General features: G+C 44.0%; 2 protein-coding genes across 15 annotated transcripts in view; one reads left to right on the top strand and one right to left on the bottom strand.

Annotated features, from left to right (window-relative positions):
- The window catches only part of FZD9 (frizzled class receptor 9), a 31,021-nt gene extending 29,454 nt beyond the window's left edge, over positions 1-1,567 (top strand). For all 8 annotated transcript variants that reach the window (XR_011682383.1, XR_011682386.1, XR_011682384.1 and 5 more), the window contains one exon: positions 303-1,567. The gene's annotated coding sequence lies outside the window, so the exon portion shown is untranslated. The remainder of the gene's footprint in view (positions 1-302) is intronic.
- Positions 1-20,261, bottom strand: part of BAZ1B (bromodomain adjacent to zinc finger domain 1B) — a 47,456-nt gene extending 27,195 nt beyond the window's left edge. For 6 of the 7 annotated variants that reach the window (XM_071447856.1, XM_071447857.1, XM_071447855.1 and 3 more), the window contains exons 1-9: positions 20,028-20,261; positions 13,657-13,773; positions 11,432-11,576; positions 10,432-10,630; positions 6,731-6,852; positions 5,734-5,931; positions 2,899-4,594; positions 1,292-1,430; positions 690-820 (exon numbers count right to left, since the gene is read on the bottom strand). In XM_071447856.1, coding sequence (XP_071303957.1) covers positions 690-820; positions 1,292-1,430; positions 2,899-4,594; positions 5,734-5,931; positions 6,731-6,852; positions 10,432-10,630; positions 11,432-11,576; positions 13,657-13,773; positions 20,028-20,140 — 2,860 coding nt within the window. In that variant the 5' untranslated portion in view covers positions 20,141-20,261. Of the gene's footprint in view, positions 1-689; positions 821-1,291; positions 1,431-2,898; positions 4,595-5,733; positions 5,932-6,730; positions 6,853-10,431; positions 10,631-11,431; positions 11,577-13,656; positions 13,774-19,190; positions 19,267-19,431; positions 19,925-20,027 lie in introns of those variants that run through there. The other variant, XM_071447862.1, reaches the window with a different exon arrangement.

Here is a 20,261-nt window from a genome sequence, read left to right on the forward strand (position 1 = left end):
TGCAGTATCTTCTGTCTCAAGAACTACTTCCACACAGAAATGTTAAGTTTCCTTCTGTACAGATAGATTTCTGTGCCTGTTCAAGCTTGCAAGGCTCCAGAACCCAGGCTCCAAGTCAGCCAGGCAAAATCACAGAGGAAGCACTAGAAGTTCAGCAAGTCCCTTCCATCTCACCTGCACCTCACACAGCAAAGGTGAAGAGAAGGTTGAGAGGAAGTGCATGAGGGATGTTCATCAAAACAATCTCAATCAGCAAAGCTGTGCATATCTAACAGACTGCCCTGCTTGTTACTATTCCACAGGCTGATCTAGGAGTCTTGGCGCCAGTGGAATATCAGCACTGTGACAGACATCCTCACTCTGCAGCACAACTAGCTAATTGTGCAAGGGGTCTGGCATGCTGCAACTCAGCAGAGTCAGAGTGAACCAGAGGGATGATACCAACTGACATCAACCTTGCTACTTGAAGGAGAGGAGACTGTCCTTAGGTGGAACACTGCAGGCAAGTCTCCAGACCTGCAGCAGCAGAATGGAAATATCACCAGCACCTCCTCTGTGCAGGCTTCCAGAGTTTAAAGGAGGCTTAAATCAGAGTATCCCCATGAAAACACTCGGACTCGGCAGTTCTTTCACACTCATGACTCCATTTGAATAGTCAGAGCAGAGGAAATACCCTCAAGAGACCATACCTCCAGGGCTGTAGTCCTTCTTTGAATCTTCCTTTTTCTGATGGGGAAGGGTAAATCTGTAGTTTATACTGTCATGTACCCAGCCTTTCTCAATAAACAAGCCAGGAACTTCATCTGAAAACAGCCAGTACCTGTAAGAAATACGTGTTATTAGGTACCAGTCTCCTTTTCTGGCTAGTTAAACACACACACACACTTTTATTTGCACTGAGTCAAGAAGCATCTGTGTGCTCAACTCACTAAAAGCTGAATGCATGCATATCTTTATGTTAGCCCTGCTGAGAAACACAGAAAGCTTAGCTTAGAATCCATTCCAAGAGCATGCCTGCGCAACAACCATGAAAAAAAAAAAGAAAAGATGGTAATGAGGTTCCTGAGCAGCCAATGCCAGCATTTGAACCTCCACTAGTCCTGACCTCCATGGGAAGGCTTCAAAAAGTTGAGGACGTAACCAGCCACTTCATATACACAAATATTTTCCCCTTCTCTCTCCTCTGCAATTCCATACACCCTCCCTGTCTATCCCTTCCTGGGGGATGGTATCTGACACAGCCCTTCTTCTCAGGGCAGAGATGGAAGTTCATGGTCATCTCCTTTCCCACCTGTTGTGATTCCTGTCAGTGCCAATTGGGGTCCTGCGCATCACCAGCTTGGCTTTGGCAATTCCATCCTGGAAAGTTTTCTCAGCAGCAGCTTTATGCCTCCGGATTCTTTCTTCCTCTGCTTCTTTCTCCATCCTCACTGTTAGAATCAGCAAAGAGCAGCATTAGTTTTCCTTTATTGTATCCAGACATCAATATTGTCTTTTATTTTACTATACCATGGGAGTAAAAACAAGCAGTTTTATTGGGGATTTTAATAAACATTCTTTACAACCATACACTCTTCTGTTTACTTTCTGCCCACCATTCTACAAAAAAAAAAAAAAAAAAAAATCCCATATAGATATATATAGAAGTAGTCAATATCACAGAATCATGGAATGGTTTGGGTTGTAAGACACCTTGAAGATCATCTTGTTCCAACCCTGCCATGGTCAGGGACACCTTCCACTAGACCAGGTTGCTCTAAACCCTGTCCAGCCTGGCCTTGGACACTTCCAAGGATAGGGCAGCCACAGCTTCTCTGGGCAACCTGTGCCAGGCTAGGATGGATGGGACTTGGGGCAGCCTGGTCTAGTAGAAGGTGTCTTTGCCCATGAAGGGGGGGGGGGGGAACCATGATCAACTTTTAGGTCCCTTCCAATCCAAACCATTCTGTGATTCTTGGTCTCCCAGAACAGATACTCCCACATTCCAGCTAAGGAGCAAAAGCCAGGCTCCATGAGGGATGCTTATCCCTCACTTGTTTCAGAAGGAAAAATAACAACCTAGATGAGCTACACTGTCCACTTCCATCCACCCAGCATCCACATTTACAACCAATAAAACCCCTAAACTGTAATTCCGAAGTGTTCTCTCTTTACACCTATACTCCTCAAGCAGCACTACTTACACAGAGACAAGGTCTGGTGTTGCAACTTATGATTTAGAGAGGTTTGAGTGGACAGTTTATATTTACACAGCTCCATAACTAAATCATTAAAGCGAGAAACACTAAACTGAGATTTATTGCCCAAATCCTGATATGAGAGAAGGGCTGCTGGCAACAACCTGACCATGGGAACAGCAGCAGGGCCAGCAGTAGGAACTGATTTTAGGCAGGAAGTTTCTCCTCTGTACCCAAGAACCAGATGATATTTGGACATAAGACAAATTTTTGGTTATTTTCTGTTCCCAAAACAGATACTGTCCTGTCCAACTTCTCTGGGCCTGCCATAATTAGAAAGGTACTGAACAAAAGACAGACACAAATAAAAAACTAGAAGCAGATATTGGTTTTTCTTAAATTTACAAAGTTTAAGCTGCCACAGGAACCACAGGAGATGAATTATAAATCTCCAGTGAGCAAATCCCATAAATTCCATATAGCCATCTCTATTTGTGGAATTTAGACAGTAAATCACAAAAGAAGAGGTCACCTGGGTTTATACCGTGTTAGGTATAATGGTGCTGGAGCTTCAGTGCTCTATTATGTGATTCTGAGATCTATATTCCTACGTTTTATTTAGGTTTCATTCAGAAAATGCTTCCAGAAACAGGCTATCATTTTTGCCATGAAGTTATTCCACAACACACAAACACTCTACTCGCTAGGTAATTTTTCTTACCCCTCATTTGTATTTCTTGTTGCTCCCTCTCTTTCTTGGCTTGGATGGCAAGAAGGCGCCTGCTCTTCACAGCACTGATCATATCATCAGCTTCGATTTCCACCCGGTGCTCTATTTTCATAATTTCGTGTTTTTTCTTTTCATTTCTTCCCATCACATGCTCTTCTTTCCCATTCTCCTTGGTTTTAGCCACCATTTCTTTTCGCTTCTGTTTCTCTGCCCTCTTCTTGTCATTTTCCTCCTTCAGGACAGCCAGGCGCTCTTTCCACAGCTCAGCCGAGGCCTGCTGCTTGGCCTCCACATGGTCCTGCACTGAGTATGTCATTAGGATCCGGTGACACAGCGCTCCAAGGATCCGCAATTTCTCTTCAGGAGTCAGCTCAAAGAACTCTGATGTCTCCAGTTTCTCCAAAAACTCATCCTGTACCTCATTATCCTCGAAAGCTGCTGAATCCTTACTTTCATCTACATTATCTGAGACCTCGCTTTCCTCTTGCACATCTGACTTACGCAGGCACAGGCGAACCAACTCGGAAGCGGAATGCAGAGTAAGTGGGATTTCAGAAAGTTTCATTCCCAGTTCAGCATAATCCTCAGCAATTTCATCCTGCAGCAGGGTCTGCAAGAGAATGACCAGTACTCTGTTCAAGTACAGGAAGCCTCCCTTTTCTGCACAAAGGGCTTCCATCAGGGACACTGCTGTGATGGGATACTGAGCATCTGGCATCAATAACCCTGAGTAACAGCTCAGGAACTCCACCACCATGGCCACATCCCCAAAAAGTGTGTTAGGAAGTCCCTCTGGAGTATCAACCAGCTTAAAAGTAGGCAATGTCTTCCCTTTCAGATCTTGGTCCTCAAATCTCCTCTGTTTTTCCAGTTTTTCCTTCATCTCCTTCTCCTTCCGCTCCTTTGCTCTTTCCTTCAGTTTCTCTTTCAGCTTTTCCCTTTTCTTCTTCATGTACTCCTTCCGCTGTTCCTCAGTCATGGTGGCCCATCTCTTCCTGTGTTCCAGGAGCTCATAGCGTTTCTGTACCAACCCTCGTAAATCCTCGGGGAGACGGGCACGGTCCTCATTGGAAAGCAGCCGAGCTGTTTTGGAGATGATGCAGGACAGAGCACTTTTTTTGTCTTCCCGGTCTTTGTTTTCTTTGTAATAGGCAATGAGATGGAGTGCTGCAGGAGGCAGATGTTTCTGGGGTTTCCTGGAAGATCCAGGGGTGCCTCCAGAGTTCCTGGAAGCCCTGGACACTTTAGTGGTACCTTTAGCCATGTCCAGCAGTGTCATTTGCTTCATTTTCATCTTGGGGGTCTTCAAACCTTTCCTGGGAGACTTTGCCTTCCCCGACGACTTCTGCCCATTCAGAACCCTTTTGCCTCTTTGCTTTTTGTCCAAGGATTTGTTGTTCCCCTTTCCTAGTCGGCTCCTCTTTGGAATGTGAAAGTTAGAACCAAGTTTAGCAGGTGACACAATTTTCATCACCTCTTCCAGCTCCTCTTTAGGACAATTTGAGTTCTTAGAGTTTTTCACCTTCAGCGGAGAGCCAATTATAGATTTTTCCAAATGCACGTGACACCACAGGGTTGGACTCAGTGGCTGTCCCAGTGAAGATCCATCTGCTTTGGATTTCTTAGGAAGCTTTCTTTCAGGTGACCGAGAGCTCTTCCTCTTGGCTGAGGGATTGAGAGCCATATACTAAAATTAAAGGAAGAATTATTTTGTATTAATATTGAAAGGTAAATAAAGTTATCTAGATCTCTTTCTGTCAATTATTTTTGCCCATTTTAATTTTTTTTTTTTCCTAATGAAATTGCTCATTGCTCTAAGGGTAACAGGCTTCTGCAATCATAATCAGTCAGAGAATGGCCTAGGTTCAGAGGGACCATTAAGATCATCTTGTTCCAACCCCTGCCACAGGCACGGACACCTACTACTAGACCAGGTTGCTTCAAGTCCTGTTCAACCTGGACTTGGACACTTCCAGGGATGAGGCAGCCACAGCTTCTCTGGGCAACCTGTGCCAGGACCTCACCACCCCCACAGGGAAGAATTTTTTCCCAATATTCAATTTAAACCTACTCCACGTGAGTTTGAAGTCATTTCCCCTTGCCCCGAACAAATATTTATCTTCTAGTTTTACATCAACACTTGACAGTCTATGAAAAAGTGAGTTTACTGAATGAACAAAATAGTGCTTTCTACACCAGAAGATGGATTTTAAAACTGCACATTTCATGGTATGGCATTTAGTTGGTTAATATTATATTTGGCTGGTTAGCACTATGGGCTGGAAGAACCCATTCATGCTATGTACGTATTCAGTAAATTGTATTATCTGCCATCGCTCAAGGCAACCCTGTACATGAACCAGGCCTCATGAAGTCACATGCATCCAGGTCTTGGGCCCAATACCTGACACTACCACATAAAGACTACAGCTCTCCCATTTCTCTTACACCAGGAAATTTACTTTACTTGTAGACAAGTAATGCAAACCATTGGAAAAATTAAAAGGCAGTTGCATCTCAAATTTTTAAAGCAGACCACTGTTCCAGATGTTCAAGCCATGTCACCTCTCAAAAGGTCAACCTTCAAAAGAGTAGGTTTTCCTGCTCTGCTTCTCTCTGGATTTAACAGATATGTGGAATTGGCACTTGGGGATATGGTTTAGTGGTGGCCTCAGTGATGCTGAGTAACAGTGAGGTTTGATGATCTTAAGGGGCTTTTAACCCTAATGATTTTGTGATTCTAAAACCCAACCAGCACACTGAGGTCTCTGCCAAGACTCAAGGAATGGGTGGCAAAGCAAAGCAGGTACTTTTAGGAATTCTTACCTTATGTGGGTCAAGCAAGAAGTCACTGAATTTACTGGGGAGAGAGTACTTCTTCACTAACTCATCCTCCACAACCCAGGGAGCGTTCTCACACGTGCCAGCACGTAGCGCATTGTGACGGATGAAGTACCTCAGGATCTCCTTGTTGGGAGGACGCTCTGTACGGACTAAGCTATCTGCTGGAACGTTGCTGATGATCTTGGAGATAAGAGACACACTGTTAATGAATAACTTCTAACCACATTATAAATACAGATCATATGCCTATAAGGAACAATGATCATTGTACTGCTTCATGTCCGAAAACTCCTCGCTCATTCAAAGCTGTCTTGGAAAGACTCAAACCAAACAGAATTTGCAGAACTGAGACATACAGAGATTGGTAGGAGAATCAGATAGCTAGAATAGTAGAGACCATGAGTTTATGATGCAGATTTTTTGCCAAAGCCCACTGTTTAATCTCTGGCCTTCCTGCAGCTTGTGCTTGCTACTGACTTTTAAGCTTTTACATATACATGTTTGATTTTTTTTCCTGAGACCAAAGGAGCACCTCTGTACATGGTACTCTTTGAGGTCAGCACTTCCTCATTTGTCAAATTACCAAAAAACAGACAAAAAGCACAGAGCAGTGCTGCAGCTATCCAGAGCTTCCCGAAGCACTGCCACCTCCAACTCAGAGCACCTTGGTCAGGACAACACCAACAACCACCACTCATGATTTCACTGGTCTCATGAACTGCAAGACCAGAGATGAGGCACTTAACAGCAACCACAATAAAGCTCTGTGACTCAGTGTGTGTGGTACCAAGTGTTTCCATTCACAAAACCTAATTACAGAAAGAAACAGACAGGCTGGTCAGCCTCACAGACAACTATCCTGCTTCCAATGCCATGACTCTGGCAGAAAGTACTATATTGTGCTGTATAATCATCAACAGTGATTAATTAAACTTGCATATTCATGTTGTAATATCAAGGACTCAAGCAGACAACTCACCTTATCTTCATTTTTCAGTTTGACATCATATTTGTGCGGCAGGAACTTAGGTGGGACCCACTTCCTTTCTTCCTTCTTTAACGAAGTGGGAAGCTTTCGAGGAGACCTACGTGCTCGATCATCTGATAAAAGAAGGTGAGACACGGTCTTATTATTACAGTTAAAAAGATTTAAAAAAAAAAAGAAGAAAAAAAAAAAGAAGGAAAGAAAAAGGTTAAAAAATCCAGACCACTACTGGACAGGACATCTGACTTCTTGCTATCTGTACAGTGTTTGGTTAAACTAGAACATTAGGAATATAACCCAAACTGGATTTTAGAAATAGCCAGAAGATACAGGCCAGGAATGGAGGCCCAGACCAGCTCTGAACTAAGGAGGTAAAACCTATCTTCACGGAGTACAAAGGACCATCTTCACTTAAACCCATCTCTCTGCAGTAAGCTGCAACCACCTACCCAAAAGGGGAAAATGCAAGATTTATGAAAGGGAGATATAACCCCACCAGTAAACCTGCTAAGGGAACTCCTCCAACAGCCCTGACTACCTATGCCATGCCTTCTTTGAAATAGTTCCATGGTAGGAATCACTGACTTGGTTTTGTCTTAAGAAAAGAAAGCAATCTCCAAATGTTTTTATGTCTGTGGCTACCACAGAATCATGGAATAGTCTGAGATGGACGGGACCTTAAAGCTCATCTCATTCCACACCCCCTTCACTAGACCAGAGACACCTTCCACTAGACCTCCATGCTACAAGCCCCGTCCAACCTGATCTTGGACACTTCTAGGAATCAGGAAGCCACAGCTACTCTGGGCAACATGTGCCAAGGGCTCACCACTCTCAAAGGGAAGAATTTCTTCCTAGGATTCAAAGAAAACAATAAAGCAAGCATGAAGGATGAGAGTAATAATCTACTAAATATACAGAGAATAAAAGTAGATGTTAAACCTAAAAAAAACTTAAGAATATAGACCTCAGAATCACATAATAGAGCACTGAAGCTCCAGCACCATTATACCTAACACAGTATAAACCCAAGTGACCACCTCTTTTGTGATTTACTGTCTAGATTCCACAAACAGGGATGGCTATATGGAATTCCATCAAACAGCACCTGGATATTTGGGTGAGGAAGAAGAAATTACTATCCATTCCATCCTGAAGTTAATTTTAAAAAGCCAGCTTCATTTGTTGTTGCATTCTATTGTAATAAAACATACATTTATCCCTCAAAGAGTTCAAAGCCACATAGATGATGCTTTTAGGAAAATGGTCTATGGAAGATATTCCTGTCCATAGCAGGGGGGGTTGGAATGAGAGCTTCTTTAAGGTCCCTTCCAACACAGCTGATTCTGTGTTTCTAAAGCATCTATACTGTGTTGTCTCCTGTATTCACTTTATTTCAGATTGTCCAGAGCAGTACAGGTTCCAAGTCCAACGCAAGCTGCAGAACCAGCCTCCAGCAGTTCCCCATCAATTTTCAGGACAATCTAGCCTTTCCTTGCTCCTGCAGATTTTCCACAGTTCATTCCCTAACCAACTAAAAATATAAAGTAAAATATCATGGTATAATGCCTTATTTTTAGCTTCTGAAGGACAGTAGACTCCTAAGCAGAGAGGCTGAAACTATCTTTCTCTGCCCCATTTCTCCTCCTACAAAACCAGCAAGTCTGACACAAGTATTAATAGAACTGTCAAGGTTTGCTCTGACCCCTCTTGTGCACACAGGCACACACAGCTCCTACATGACAGTTATACAGAGCTTGTTTCTGCTTCCAGTTACTCACTCTAGTGTAGTGACTTCAACCCACATCAAGTGGCCACACGTGAACATTATTAGAGAGGAAAAGTCCAGGTCAGTGTCACTTGGGAACCCCCCCACAGCCTCTGGGGATGCAACTCAACATTTTGTACTTCTGTAGTCTGCTGTGTAACTGTAAGAATTGCTACATAATGATATTAACACACTCTGGATGAATTTGTTTCAATGACGTTACTATGAGCCTATGTTCTGTTATAGCCCAGATTACAAAAGCAACAAAATAGCCTTTTAGTAACAGCATATATACAAGGAAAAGAAAGAAAAGAATACATGTTTACTGTTTCGGTTATGACTCTGCCAGCATCTTGAGCTGGAAAATGCTGAGGTTCATCTTTTCCAGAAAGGGGAGGACAGTCCCAGCTTCCAGAGGTGACTACATACAGACCAGAACCAACTGAGTCAGGGACTGAAACGAGAGCAGGAACCCCCATTCCTGCAGTATCTGACTTTGGAGTGCTGCACTGGCAATGCCCACAGCTGCTGCAATACCACACACCAATGCCCAAAGGATCATGGTAAATCTTTTTTAAACATCCAGATCCAAAATTGCTGCTGTAAATTTGATCACTGAGCATTTTTGAAGTAAAAGGTACTTCCCATGCCTCTTATGTGGCATCTCGAGAGAATTATGACTCAATAAAAAAATACATATATAAATAAATAAAGCATAATTAGCCCCTCTCCAAGTACAACCCTTGTTTCCAATGATGTGTATAAGGCCAGATTGTTTCTGAAGCGCCTTTTTTTGCTTCCTGATTATACAGAACATTGCAATGAAATCAAAACAGCTCATAACAATACCCATCAAAAAGAGCTGACAATTTTTAAACTCAGGACTAGACCTTGATACAACTTCTTTTCCACTCTTGACTTTGCTATTTTCTCACTGGGCTATTTTCAAAGTTTTCTCTTCCCCACATTACACAACTTCCTGAATGCTGGAGTCACTATTTACAAATGCCAATAGTTTATTCATTTATGTGACTTGAAAATAAAGCTCTCCAGATTAGAACTGTGTTGTGGGATTGGGGTTGGTCTGTTTGAAAACACTTTTTGTAATCTCTTTTAAAGAATCTTATAATGCCATTTTAAGAAGTTGCACAGGACAAAGGACAAACTCAACGTGTTTTTGTTTGGGTGGGAGGTTTTTTTTGGGTTTGTTTTTTTTTGTTTGTTTGTTTGGGGTTTGGTTGTTTTTTTCTTCGGGGGGGGGGGGGGGGGGGGGCGTGTTATGGGTTTTTTTCCCCAAACAATATTTCCTCAGAGTCAACGAAAGCCTTGGACAGCACTAGCTATCTCTGCACCAAGGAAGAGCATATGAAAGAGGAACAATGTTTTAAAGGATGCTTCATTTCCAACTGTTAGGAAAAAAAAAAGATTTTGTCTCAAGATATGAAAATTGGAAAGAGAATAAACTAAAAATGAATATAACTCACTTATTTTTTATATTAACCAGGGACAAAGAGAACTAGCACTTGTCTCTGACTCCAAAATAACACACTTTACCAGGGAGGTTTCCTCTGAGGATGAACACTGCAGAAGAACTTCATAATTCTAACCTTTGCTGTTCACCTCTTTACTTTTTTAAATAACACTTGTTATACTTTAGACGTTTATACATTTCATGCATTGCTTTTGATATTACACCTTAGAATGACAGCACATTTTCTGCTTTAAATCAGGCAAGAGCAGCTGAAAGCCAGCAGCACTGATGCCCCAAAAATTCACAACTAACAAGTACAACTTCTGGATTTTCACCCTATAACACTGTTTGGACATTCACAGCCCAGCACCGAGATGTAAATTTAATCACTGAGAAAACTCCAACACTCACTGCCAGGTGCTACCTACTGCCCTGCCATGCTGTCTCTCTACTTACTCATACTATCCCTCCTGCTGTCATCCTCCTTCAGCATCACTTCCTTCTGGTTGTCCTGGGTGGTCTGGCTGGAGTTCTCCTTGTCACTGGATGGAGAATCACAAGCTCCGTCAGATTTTTTTTCTGAGGCCTCTTCGTCAACTTTCTCCAGGGGATGCATTTTCACAACTTTTACAGGCAACATTTTCTCCTTACCAACCTGCACAGAAATATTGGTGAAGACTGAACTTGAACAAGACAGGTGAGCTAATGGGCTTTAACACTATGAGGAAGGGAAAAATACCAGCTAAGAGACCTAAAAGCAAAACTCCCAACTCACAGCATTTTCCAATGCTGCTTCCTCAGCCTAAGGACACAGCATGTGTACAGGGTAGCCCCAGTTTAGAGACTATGTCTTAAACGTTGCCCACACACAACATTAACTCCTCCCCATTTTCAATAAGTTGGAGTTTTCATCAACATTCCCAGTTTTGGAGGAATTTTCAAATCTTTAGGGTCTTTTTAGAGATTTTTAAGCTTTGACTTCAGGCTCCATTTGTTTCAGACTACTGCTCCTTCTGGCAATGTGTCAAGTGAAAAGATTATGACAGATGATAATCTTTAATTTCTTCTAATTAAATCATGTATTTATATATAAACAGATCATCACATATTTAAGCAGTATAACAATTTTATCAGTTTCCCATGCACACACACATAATCAGTCATTTTTCGCTTGCTATTATTCCAGGATCCTGGAATGGTTTGAGTTGGAGGGCCCCTAAAAACCATCCAGTTCCAAGTCCCTGACATGGACAGGGACACCTTCCACCAGAAGTATGGCTTACAGAACCATTTTCCATCCAAAAGCAGGTGCTGTCACTGGGATTCTATAGAGAATAAATTCTTACATCCTTCTAATAACTTGAGTGGCTAACATATTCTTCCTGTCTCCTACCTTTAGCTATCTGGAATTAGCCCTATGCAGAAGCACAAGGTAAAACAGAAAACATATCCTTACCTCAAAGTCACACTCTTCACCCACTGCGAATTTGGTCATGATCTCCAACCAAGCTGCATCCACCAACTTTTCCAATGACACAGTGTTGTGGTGGACTATTTCCAGGACCAGTTTCTCATACCAGATAGGAAACTCCTCCTTTAAGCTGAGCAAGCATAGAAGTTTTCCTTATTCAGGGGAATAAAAGCCCAAATGCAAAGTACCCTCCCATTTCTCAATTCCAGGAATTCATGTTAACAGCCACAATGAGGCAGATGCTCCATTAGCATGCAAACATTCAAGGGTTTTTTGGTCCCCTCCTTTCCCCAGGTATTAGCTGGCATCTGGCATGAAAATCCTAAATGTCCTGGTTCTTCCCAGAAAGAATACTGTAAACACTCAGGAAGAACAGCGCTGAGTGTGAACCCTTTCATGATGGTTATTACTGTTCCTCTATTAGATATTAAATACAGATCCAGATGACGCAATTATCCTGGGGCTTGTTACTTTAAAATGCTTGTTTCCAGTAACACCATGATTCTGATAAAGATTTAGTATTTCCTTCTCCCCCAACAGGCTGCAAGTGCAGTAAAGACAGGGGCAGGTTTACACAATCATATTATCTTGCATGTTTCACAGGTCATGACCTTTAAACTTTTTCATTCAAAGAAATGAAAGGACTGTGACACTAACTTCCCTTCTTTCCCTTCTAAAAGTTGACCTCAGGAAGTTGACAGGGGGACTAAGGCATATGTTGCACAAAGCCTTCTGGCTAAAAAGTAAAGTCCGTTTCAAGTTACCATAAGGAGGAAAAAAATACTCCATTTTTCCAAAGCACTTTCATTTTCCCAAACTCCAGGATCCGTAGCTGAGAACCTTCAGCTGTATGTGCTGTGTTACAACTGCCATAAGCAAATGTATCCCTTTAACAACCTGTCTAAATGAACTTTTTTATCCAGCTTAGTGTCAGGTATTAAAGCAGATAAACTACCTGGGAAGTTTTTCTTCCACTTTCAAAGAGACAAGACCAAAATCTCATTTTACAGAATCTTCTCACACCCCACCCCCCCACTCCATATTAGAGAGACTACAGCTAAATTTTATTGAGAAATTTGAGAAATCTCCTGTTTCTATTTCACTGACATTTCTTAATGTTTCCAGAAGTGGTCAATCAATCCAACATGGACAACCAAAGGAAAGTAGCAGCAGACCATTGAGTTTTGACTCAGGATTTTAAGTTTATGGAGCTGCCTTCACACCTTCCCTGCCCTCTCAAACAAGAACACCAGGGAGTAAAGCCTGAAGGCAGTAGTGTATCACCCCTCAAAGAAATTAGGACTATTAGCAAATGGGCTTCTTATTTGTTGGCTTTAAGATTGTGATTAACCCACAAATGATGGTGAATTTTTCCTTAGGAGAAGGCTGTGAACTCTGCCAATGGATCAGAAACATGAAGAGAAGCAACAGAAAATTCCACCTCTTAGGTGGTACCACTGACATTGTCCACAGTTTTTATCCTGGGGAAAAAAAAGTCACAGAAGTCCAAGTCATAAGTTGACAGAATGGAGAAATACATCACTTGTTTAGCATAATTCCTATGATTTGGTAATCATACAATAAATTATATGTGTTGGTTGAGACAAGGACTTGCACCTTTACAGAAAATTGATTTCTATGACAAGGGCCATGCTGGATCTCATCCAAGGATTCCTGTGGGCTAGAGAAGGTCAGGGCCACAGCAGCCCAGAGGAACACAATTTGCACAGAACAAGGACTCTCGTTGTTTCAAGTAGAGTAGATTCCCCAAAATCTCACTACAACTTTTTTTTAAATTAGTGCAGCAACTCTAATGCAGATCTGGAGAAAGCAATTACAGGTGCAGACCCTGGCTGATACACTTCAACTGACTCCTTTTATTCTATTTTGACTGTACATTGTTCAAGATCTGTTATTTTTCCCTCTAAAATATTCCCAACACTCCAGGGACTTTAAAATATGCCAAGTGCCCCATGCTGAACTATTTCGGTTCAAGTAATACCAAGATACAACACCAAATAAGTAAATTACCAAATTGTATTAGTGATGGTTTAAAATTTGGACTTCATTTGCTTTTAACTCCAGAATCCCCAGATCTCCTTACTACAGCTCCTTACCTCACCTCACAGACTAGCCACACATTCCCAAGCTCACTCTTACACCCCAACACCTAAAGATAGGCACAAACCCACATCACCACCAGTACTTACAGCTCAGCAACCTCCTGCTCCTCTTCCCAAGCCTCTTTGTGTGTCAGCTGGCTGCTTCCTGTGCTCTTGCACGTCCAGATCCGCTCGCTGTATCGCTCTAAACGTGCTTCGTACTCTCTGTATGAGGGGCAGCTCAGGAAAACAGGATTTATGCAGTAGAAACCACAATCACCATAGCACAAAACACTAAAATCTAATTAATTCTTATGACTGGAGCGTACAAAGGCTAAGGAGAGCCTCAACACAGTCTGACCCTGTGACTACCATGAGGATGCTGCGCTAAATCAAATGTGCTGGTGCTTTCTGAGGCCAAAATGCCTGTCCTGCTCATCCTGGCACAAAAGGTTCCACACCACCAATAGCTCAGCTGCACTGCACAAGGGGAACACAGATGGCTGAAGGTTTCACAGCATTGCTAACTTACTTTTCAGCTTTTCCGGACTGATACACTAGAAAACAGCACAACCAATGTCACAGGCACGTGCAGGAGGTACAGCATGGATTGCTGCTAAATTCCTGGCAATAATTGTTGCGGCACTGCTACTACTAATGCCTTATGGTGGTGTTACAAAATCCAGATGCCAAATACCAGGCTACCCATCACCCCCAATCTTTCGACAAAAGAAAAAAACAACCTAAACTATTTGAAACTGAAACCCCTAGAAAGGCCATTTTTTTCCTTTGGTTTCCAAAAATATCGGCCTTCTGCATTCCAAAATGAGGAGCTCTCTCACCAACTACATCACTTCCTTCATGGAATCACAGAATCCCAGAATGGTTTGGGTCAGAAGGGACATTAAAGTCGATCTTGCTCCATCCTCCTGTCATGGGCAGGGACTAGACTAGGTTGCTTCAAGCCCTGTCCAATCTCACCGTGAACACTTCCAAAGCTTCTCTAGACAATCTATGGAGCTCACCATCCGCACAGCAAAGAACTTCTTCCTAATATCGAATCCAAACCTACTGTCTTTTAATTTGAAACCATTCCCACTTGTCCTGTCACTTTATGCTCTTGTAAAAAGTCCCTCTCTGTCTTTCTTGTTTGCTCGTTTCAGGTGCTGACACTCCTGTGTCACAACCTCCCTCAAAGTTATGTTATTCCAGGTGGAATGAGATGATTAAAGGGTGCCCGGGCAAGCCATCGGGGTGCAGAGAGCAATAGCTACTCTGCTGTGAGCATCTTTGGCTGCTCTCCCTGCTCCGCCTGAGTGGTAATTAATAGTCAGGGTAAACAGAGAGCAGCTACTTCACGCTCACTATGGACAGAGGATGCACAGGCACAATTATCAGTGTGGTGTAAATCCACACCAATTGCCCCATGATCAATGCCACATGCCTTCTAATGGGAAGTTACGAGGAGAAGTTCTAAGAGAGGTAAGAAAAGCACCTTTTGCTTCTCCTGCATATGCCCTCCGGTGGCAAAGCCAGCATGAAGCATAAGGCACACTGGGTACAGCCACAGCTCAGCCCACTGCCGCACCAGCACTGATTTGCAGAGTCTTGTGGGAACAGCAGATTGCTCTACACTCTTGCACAGGCAGAGCCACCAGCCACAGAAAAGCACTCAGTGTGTCTCACACCTTTTGCCATTCAAGAACATTGTAGTGTGACCAACCTATTTCTTTTTCTTTTTTAAGATTCCTATTAGGAATTACAACTCCATCAAAGCAAATTTCCTTAAATGTTTCCTCACAGCCCCAAGGTAAAGTATAATAAGATACAGCAGCTGCATTATGGGTGTTGATGTACAGGTAACTTGCAGACATAGCAATCTTGCCCCGCGATCAATGCAAGGATATTAACCAGGCACTATGCAAGGATATTAACCAGGAAGAGAGTCAACTCCAGAAGTCTGCCCCAGTACTCCCTTTTCCTGAAGCACACTGCAAACTCTGGCAGAAACCCTGCGGTCTCTCAGCTTGTCCTGCTTGTGGAGTCTCCTGCTCCTCAGCAGAAGAAAGGACCTGACAATTCATCACCCTACTATGGTTCGAGCCCTCTGGTCCATTCTTACCCTCCTTGGGGTTTAAAAGATGCTAAATTTTTCACAGAAACAAGAGATTCTGTGCTTCAGGGGCAGGAAGTGTGATCACTGTGGTGGAGCAAGCAAAAATCACAGCTCATCTGCAAAGCCCCACTGACCAGCTCAGGAGTGCCACTGTGATGCCTGTTGTAGTGATACTGAGCTAGGAGAGAAAAAATATAAAAAATTAAATCAAACAAGAAACCAGGAATTCTCTTTGAATTTACAGCAACTTGAGACTGGAACAGGCTGCCCAGAGTAGCTATGGTTGCCCCATCCCTGGGACCAGGTTGGATAGGTCTTGGAGCACCCTGGTCTAGTGAAAGGTGTCCCTGCCCACGGCAGGGAGTGGAACAAGATGAGCTTTAAGATCCCTTCTAACCCAAACCATTCTGAGATTCTATGATTCAATAATCACTTTAATAATGACTAAGTTGCAACCATAATACTATTTATTCCTGTGCCTTTCCCACTAAGAACAGCCTTAAAACCAAATCCAATCATCACAGCAGACAGGAGCTTAAATGCAGGAGCAGCAGCCATCTTCAGCTTCATCCTGCTGCAATGCCTCTGCATTCTTCCCTTGGTTTCCTTCTGTGTATCTGTGGAATAACTGAATGACACATTTTTTCCCCTAACATCATTTCCCATATCAGTAGGGAGATCCAAGAGACTTTTCCATATGAATGTTCCACTCCTTATACACACCTATGAGAAAAGGCTTAACCTCACCATATCAGGACTCACATATGCCAGACAAGCCTGGAATTTAAAAGTGACAGATAGGGTCATTCCCTGTTCAGCTCAGATCTGCCTCTTCCATGAAACTTAATTCCACCTCCAGCTGGTCAGCTCATCTAACACTGACGCTGGACACACTCCTTATCCGGGGCTCCCGACTTGTCCCACAGTACTGACCCTGCCTTTGTGCTCTGCCAAGAGCTCCAGGTCAGGTCCTGCTTTGAATTCCCGGCGCCAGCACAAAGCCAAAATGCAGGAGGATGTTTCTGCAAAGTTTACTATATCTCAAACTTTCCACTACATATATGCTGTTTGTCTTTTCCACTCAGACTGGAAACAAACCCAAGAAATTTCAGATTGTTCAGCAGGTCTGATCTAGGACTGCAAGTCACCATTGCCCCTGGTATGCCATAATCAACCCACCTCTCTACACAACTGGAGCCTCCACTGCCAAAAATTTCCAACACAGGAATAAATAAAATCCTGGACATAAGCTACTTGTGAACACTGCCCAAAAAGCTATGAATAACATCTATATTAAATTAAACAGCTGACTATCCACTGTGCAGCTGTTAATACATCACATCTGTTTGCATCCCACTGCAGATCACCCAATGCTGAAAGATGTCAAAATTAAAGTACAAACAAAATTACAGTAGAAAAAAGGGACCTTTTTAAAGAAAGATGTTTAAAAGTAACCAAGCTAACCACTGCACAAAACAACTCCTGAAGGAATAAAACGTTTACTTTTTCCTCAGTTACTAATTTCTGGGACAGCATGAATATCAACTTCAAAAAAGTTTTACTCCATCTGAATTGTTTGCACTTATATTAGCCAAGAAGGTAAACTTCCTAGAAATGTGGGTACATTTATAAGGTGCTACTCCCTGGATGTGTGGCAAAGTTCTTCTTGCAATTGAAGAGCGTGACACAACAGTGTCTTTGTGCTGCCACCTTCCAGGTAGAGTTTGTCAGGCCAGTATCACATGTGAGGATGAGAGCAGCAGCCTTTAACCTGCCAAACCCTTCTTCTTCCCTGCGCTGATACCATATGAAAGTATGAACTAAAGAAAGACAGCAGGCTTTTATCCAGAGAGGAGACAACACAGCATCCCAAAACCATGCACTGGAAGCTGGGGCAAAGCTTTGGCTGGAACAGGTCAGGCCGGCTGAGCTCTCTGAACCCAGCTTATCTCCTGATCCAGCAGCAGTTTTCCAAACCATGTTGCAGCAGACCCACATGCCCACAGCTGAGCTGACTGTTCACCAGGGTACACACTGGGTATTTGGGAGTCTGCAAATACTCAGCACCCACTGCACTGGCAACAGCGCTGTACACATCCAAAGCATTGTCCTGACACTTCAGGTAGCTCAGAGCAGACCCCACTGAGCTCCTGCAGGGATGAGTTTATCCCTGGCTGCCCCACGATCTGCCATCCCCACACCCAGACAATTAGCAGGACCCAAGGCTTTGCCAGGATGCAAAGGGCTCTACACAGCAGGACTGCTCTTGTAAGGTTTTTGCAGCATTTGGCAGTCAAAGGAAACCACATAAAGCTACAAATAAGGCCAAACAAACACCTCAACTCCGCTGACCAGCTAATTCCACTCCCACTGCTACCAAACACTTCCATAACACACACCCAAGGGGAAGATGTCTCTCCTCATGCACGCCACCACAGCCTCCATTTTTTGTGTGACCCAATCTGCTGCAGCTGCAAATCTTAGCAACAACAAAAAAAAAAGCTTTAAGAAATTTTGGTGTCCTTCAAACGCCTCACTTGTAGCTGTGCAGTACAAGACCTTGCACAGTCTTTAGGGGAAGAGCTGATCAATAATTTTCCAAGATAGAAAACAATTCAGGAGAATATATTCTGTCAGGTCTTGGCATAAATAACACTGGGTGAAAACTCAGGTACCTCCTGGCACACTCTTAGTAGGCTCTCCCATCTACCAGAGCCACTCCTCCTCAACACTATCTAGGATAAATGAAAGTGACCAAAAAAGCCCTCCAAGTCTTCCTTGGGTAACATCTCCCTCCAGCTCACTGTCTCATTTGCAATTTTCTGTTCCACTTTTGGCCTAGCATATATTATACACCGTCAACAAGGCAAAGCAGAAACCCAACATTGCTTGGTTTCTCTTTTTAGCCTCATGACGTCTGTCTGCCAAGATGAACTTTCTAGAACATGCTAGGCTGCCTCCCACAGCACCCCATGAAATACTTCCTCCAGGAAAAGAGCACCTCTCCAGTACCTCAGTGCTTGCCTTGGTTTCTTCTTTCCTTCTAATCCTACAGCTAACATCCTCCCCTCTCAGGATGAGAAACTATCTTTTTTCTCCCCTTAATTTTAATACCACCCAAGTGTTTGCAGAAACGTGTCCTCCACCTACTCGCTCGATCCACAAGAGCCACCCAACAAAATGGTGCTTTCAAAAGGAGCCCCAGAGCTCCCCTGTGCTGTTTTGAGAAGGCAGATGGCCCTTAAAGCCACGTCTTCTTTTATAAAAGTAGTATTTAGACCTAAAGTCGTCTTTTTGATCACTGATCACTCCTCACAGGTAAAAAGATAGAACTGCCTGGTCAGGTGGATGACTGAGCTACTTTCACTTTGCACACACCAAAAGAGCAGGTTGGCATCACAGACTGCATGTTTTAATTTGAAACACAGTTAAAAAGCATGTCTCCAACACTCCACCTAACTTGTTTTACTGGGCTACGCTATAATTTTTTATAATATTTTACTGAGTACACTATAACAATGCCTACCTGCACTCAAGAGATGCATTTCCTCTTCAAAGGCCACCTAATCCTTCCTAGGGGCTTCCTCTGCCTGTTCTGCTCACTGCAGAAACAAGACACTCTTCAGTACAGGGGATATGGAAGTTCTGGAGCCCCTTTGTCTTCCACACTGCCAACACTTCCTTCCCATATCCATGCATTCCCTCTCACTTAGAGCCCTTCCTTAGTTCTCAACTCAGATCCTGATTTTTATTACACAAACACCAACCCAGCCTTCTGAAGCTGCAAGTCTGCACGTTAGAGCGCCGAGGTCCTGCCCCTTCAGCCCTGCTGCGGACTTAGTCAGTAACTCTGCTGCCGCGCAGCTCTGTCAGTCACCAGTCTGGCCTACGGCCACTTCCTGCGATCACAGGCTGTCACACGCAGAGAAAAAAAATAATTAAAAAATTGTTTTTTATGCAAAAGCAGCCCCGGAAGAGATACGCTCGGAACGAAAGCCTGGGATGTACACAGCGAGAGCTCCTGCCGCTGTTTAATTCCCTAGAAATTAAGGAGTGCGGAAGCCTCCGGTGCCAGTGTGCTCCTGGCCCGCGGGAGTGCGTGAATTGCTCTGATAGCCCGCTCTGACGGTCCCGGGTCCCCGTTAGCTCCGCTCCAGCCCCGCGGAGCTGCTGTCCCACTTCCCCCGCCCGCCTGGAACAGGCTCCGGAACTCCTCAGGGAACAACGACCCCGCCGAGCCCAGGGCAGCGCCCGCCAAGCTCTCCTCACGGTCCCGCTACCCGCCCGACCCCATCACCGCTTTGTTCGGTTCCACGGCCCCGGGACCCGCCCCGGCCCCCCCGCGCCCCGGTGTGGCGGATACTCGCGGGTGCGGAAGGCCTCCTGCGTGTGGGGGATGACGAACAGTTCGCCCGGCTCTCCCGGCGGCAATGGCTTAGCCAGCGGGAACGGCTTGCGGCCGAGTAGCGGCGCCATGGTGTGACCCGACGGGGCCCGGGCGGGACGGTTGAAAAATGGCGGGAGATTCCGCTCCCCCTCACGGCGGGCGGCGGGACCGGCCCCGCGCGCGCGCCCCGACCCTGCCGCCCCGCCCCGC

Source organism: Agelaius tricolor, unplaced genomic scaffold, assembly GCF_023055355.1.
Source record: "Agelaius tricolor isolate 1412-34295 unplaced genomic scaffold, bAgeTri1.0.p SCAF_25, whole genome shotgun sequence".
Classification (NCBI taxonomy): Eukaryota; Metazoa; Chordata; class Aves; order Passeriformes; family Icteridae; genus Agelaius; species Agelaius tricolor.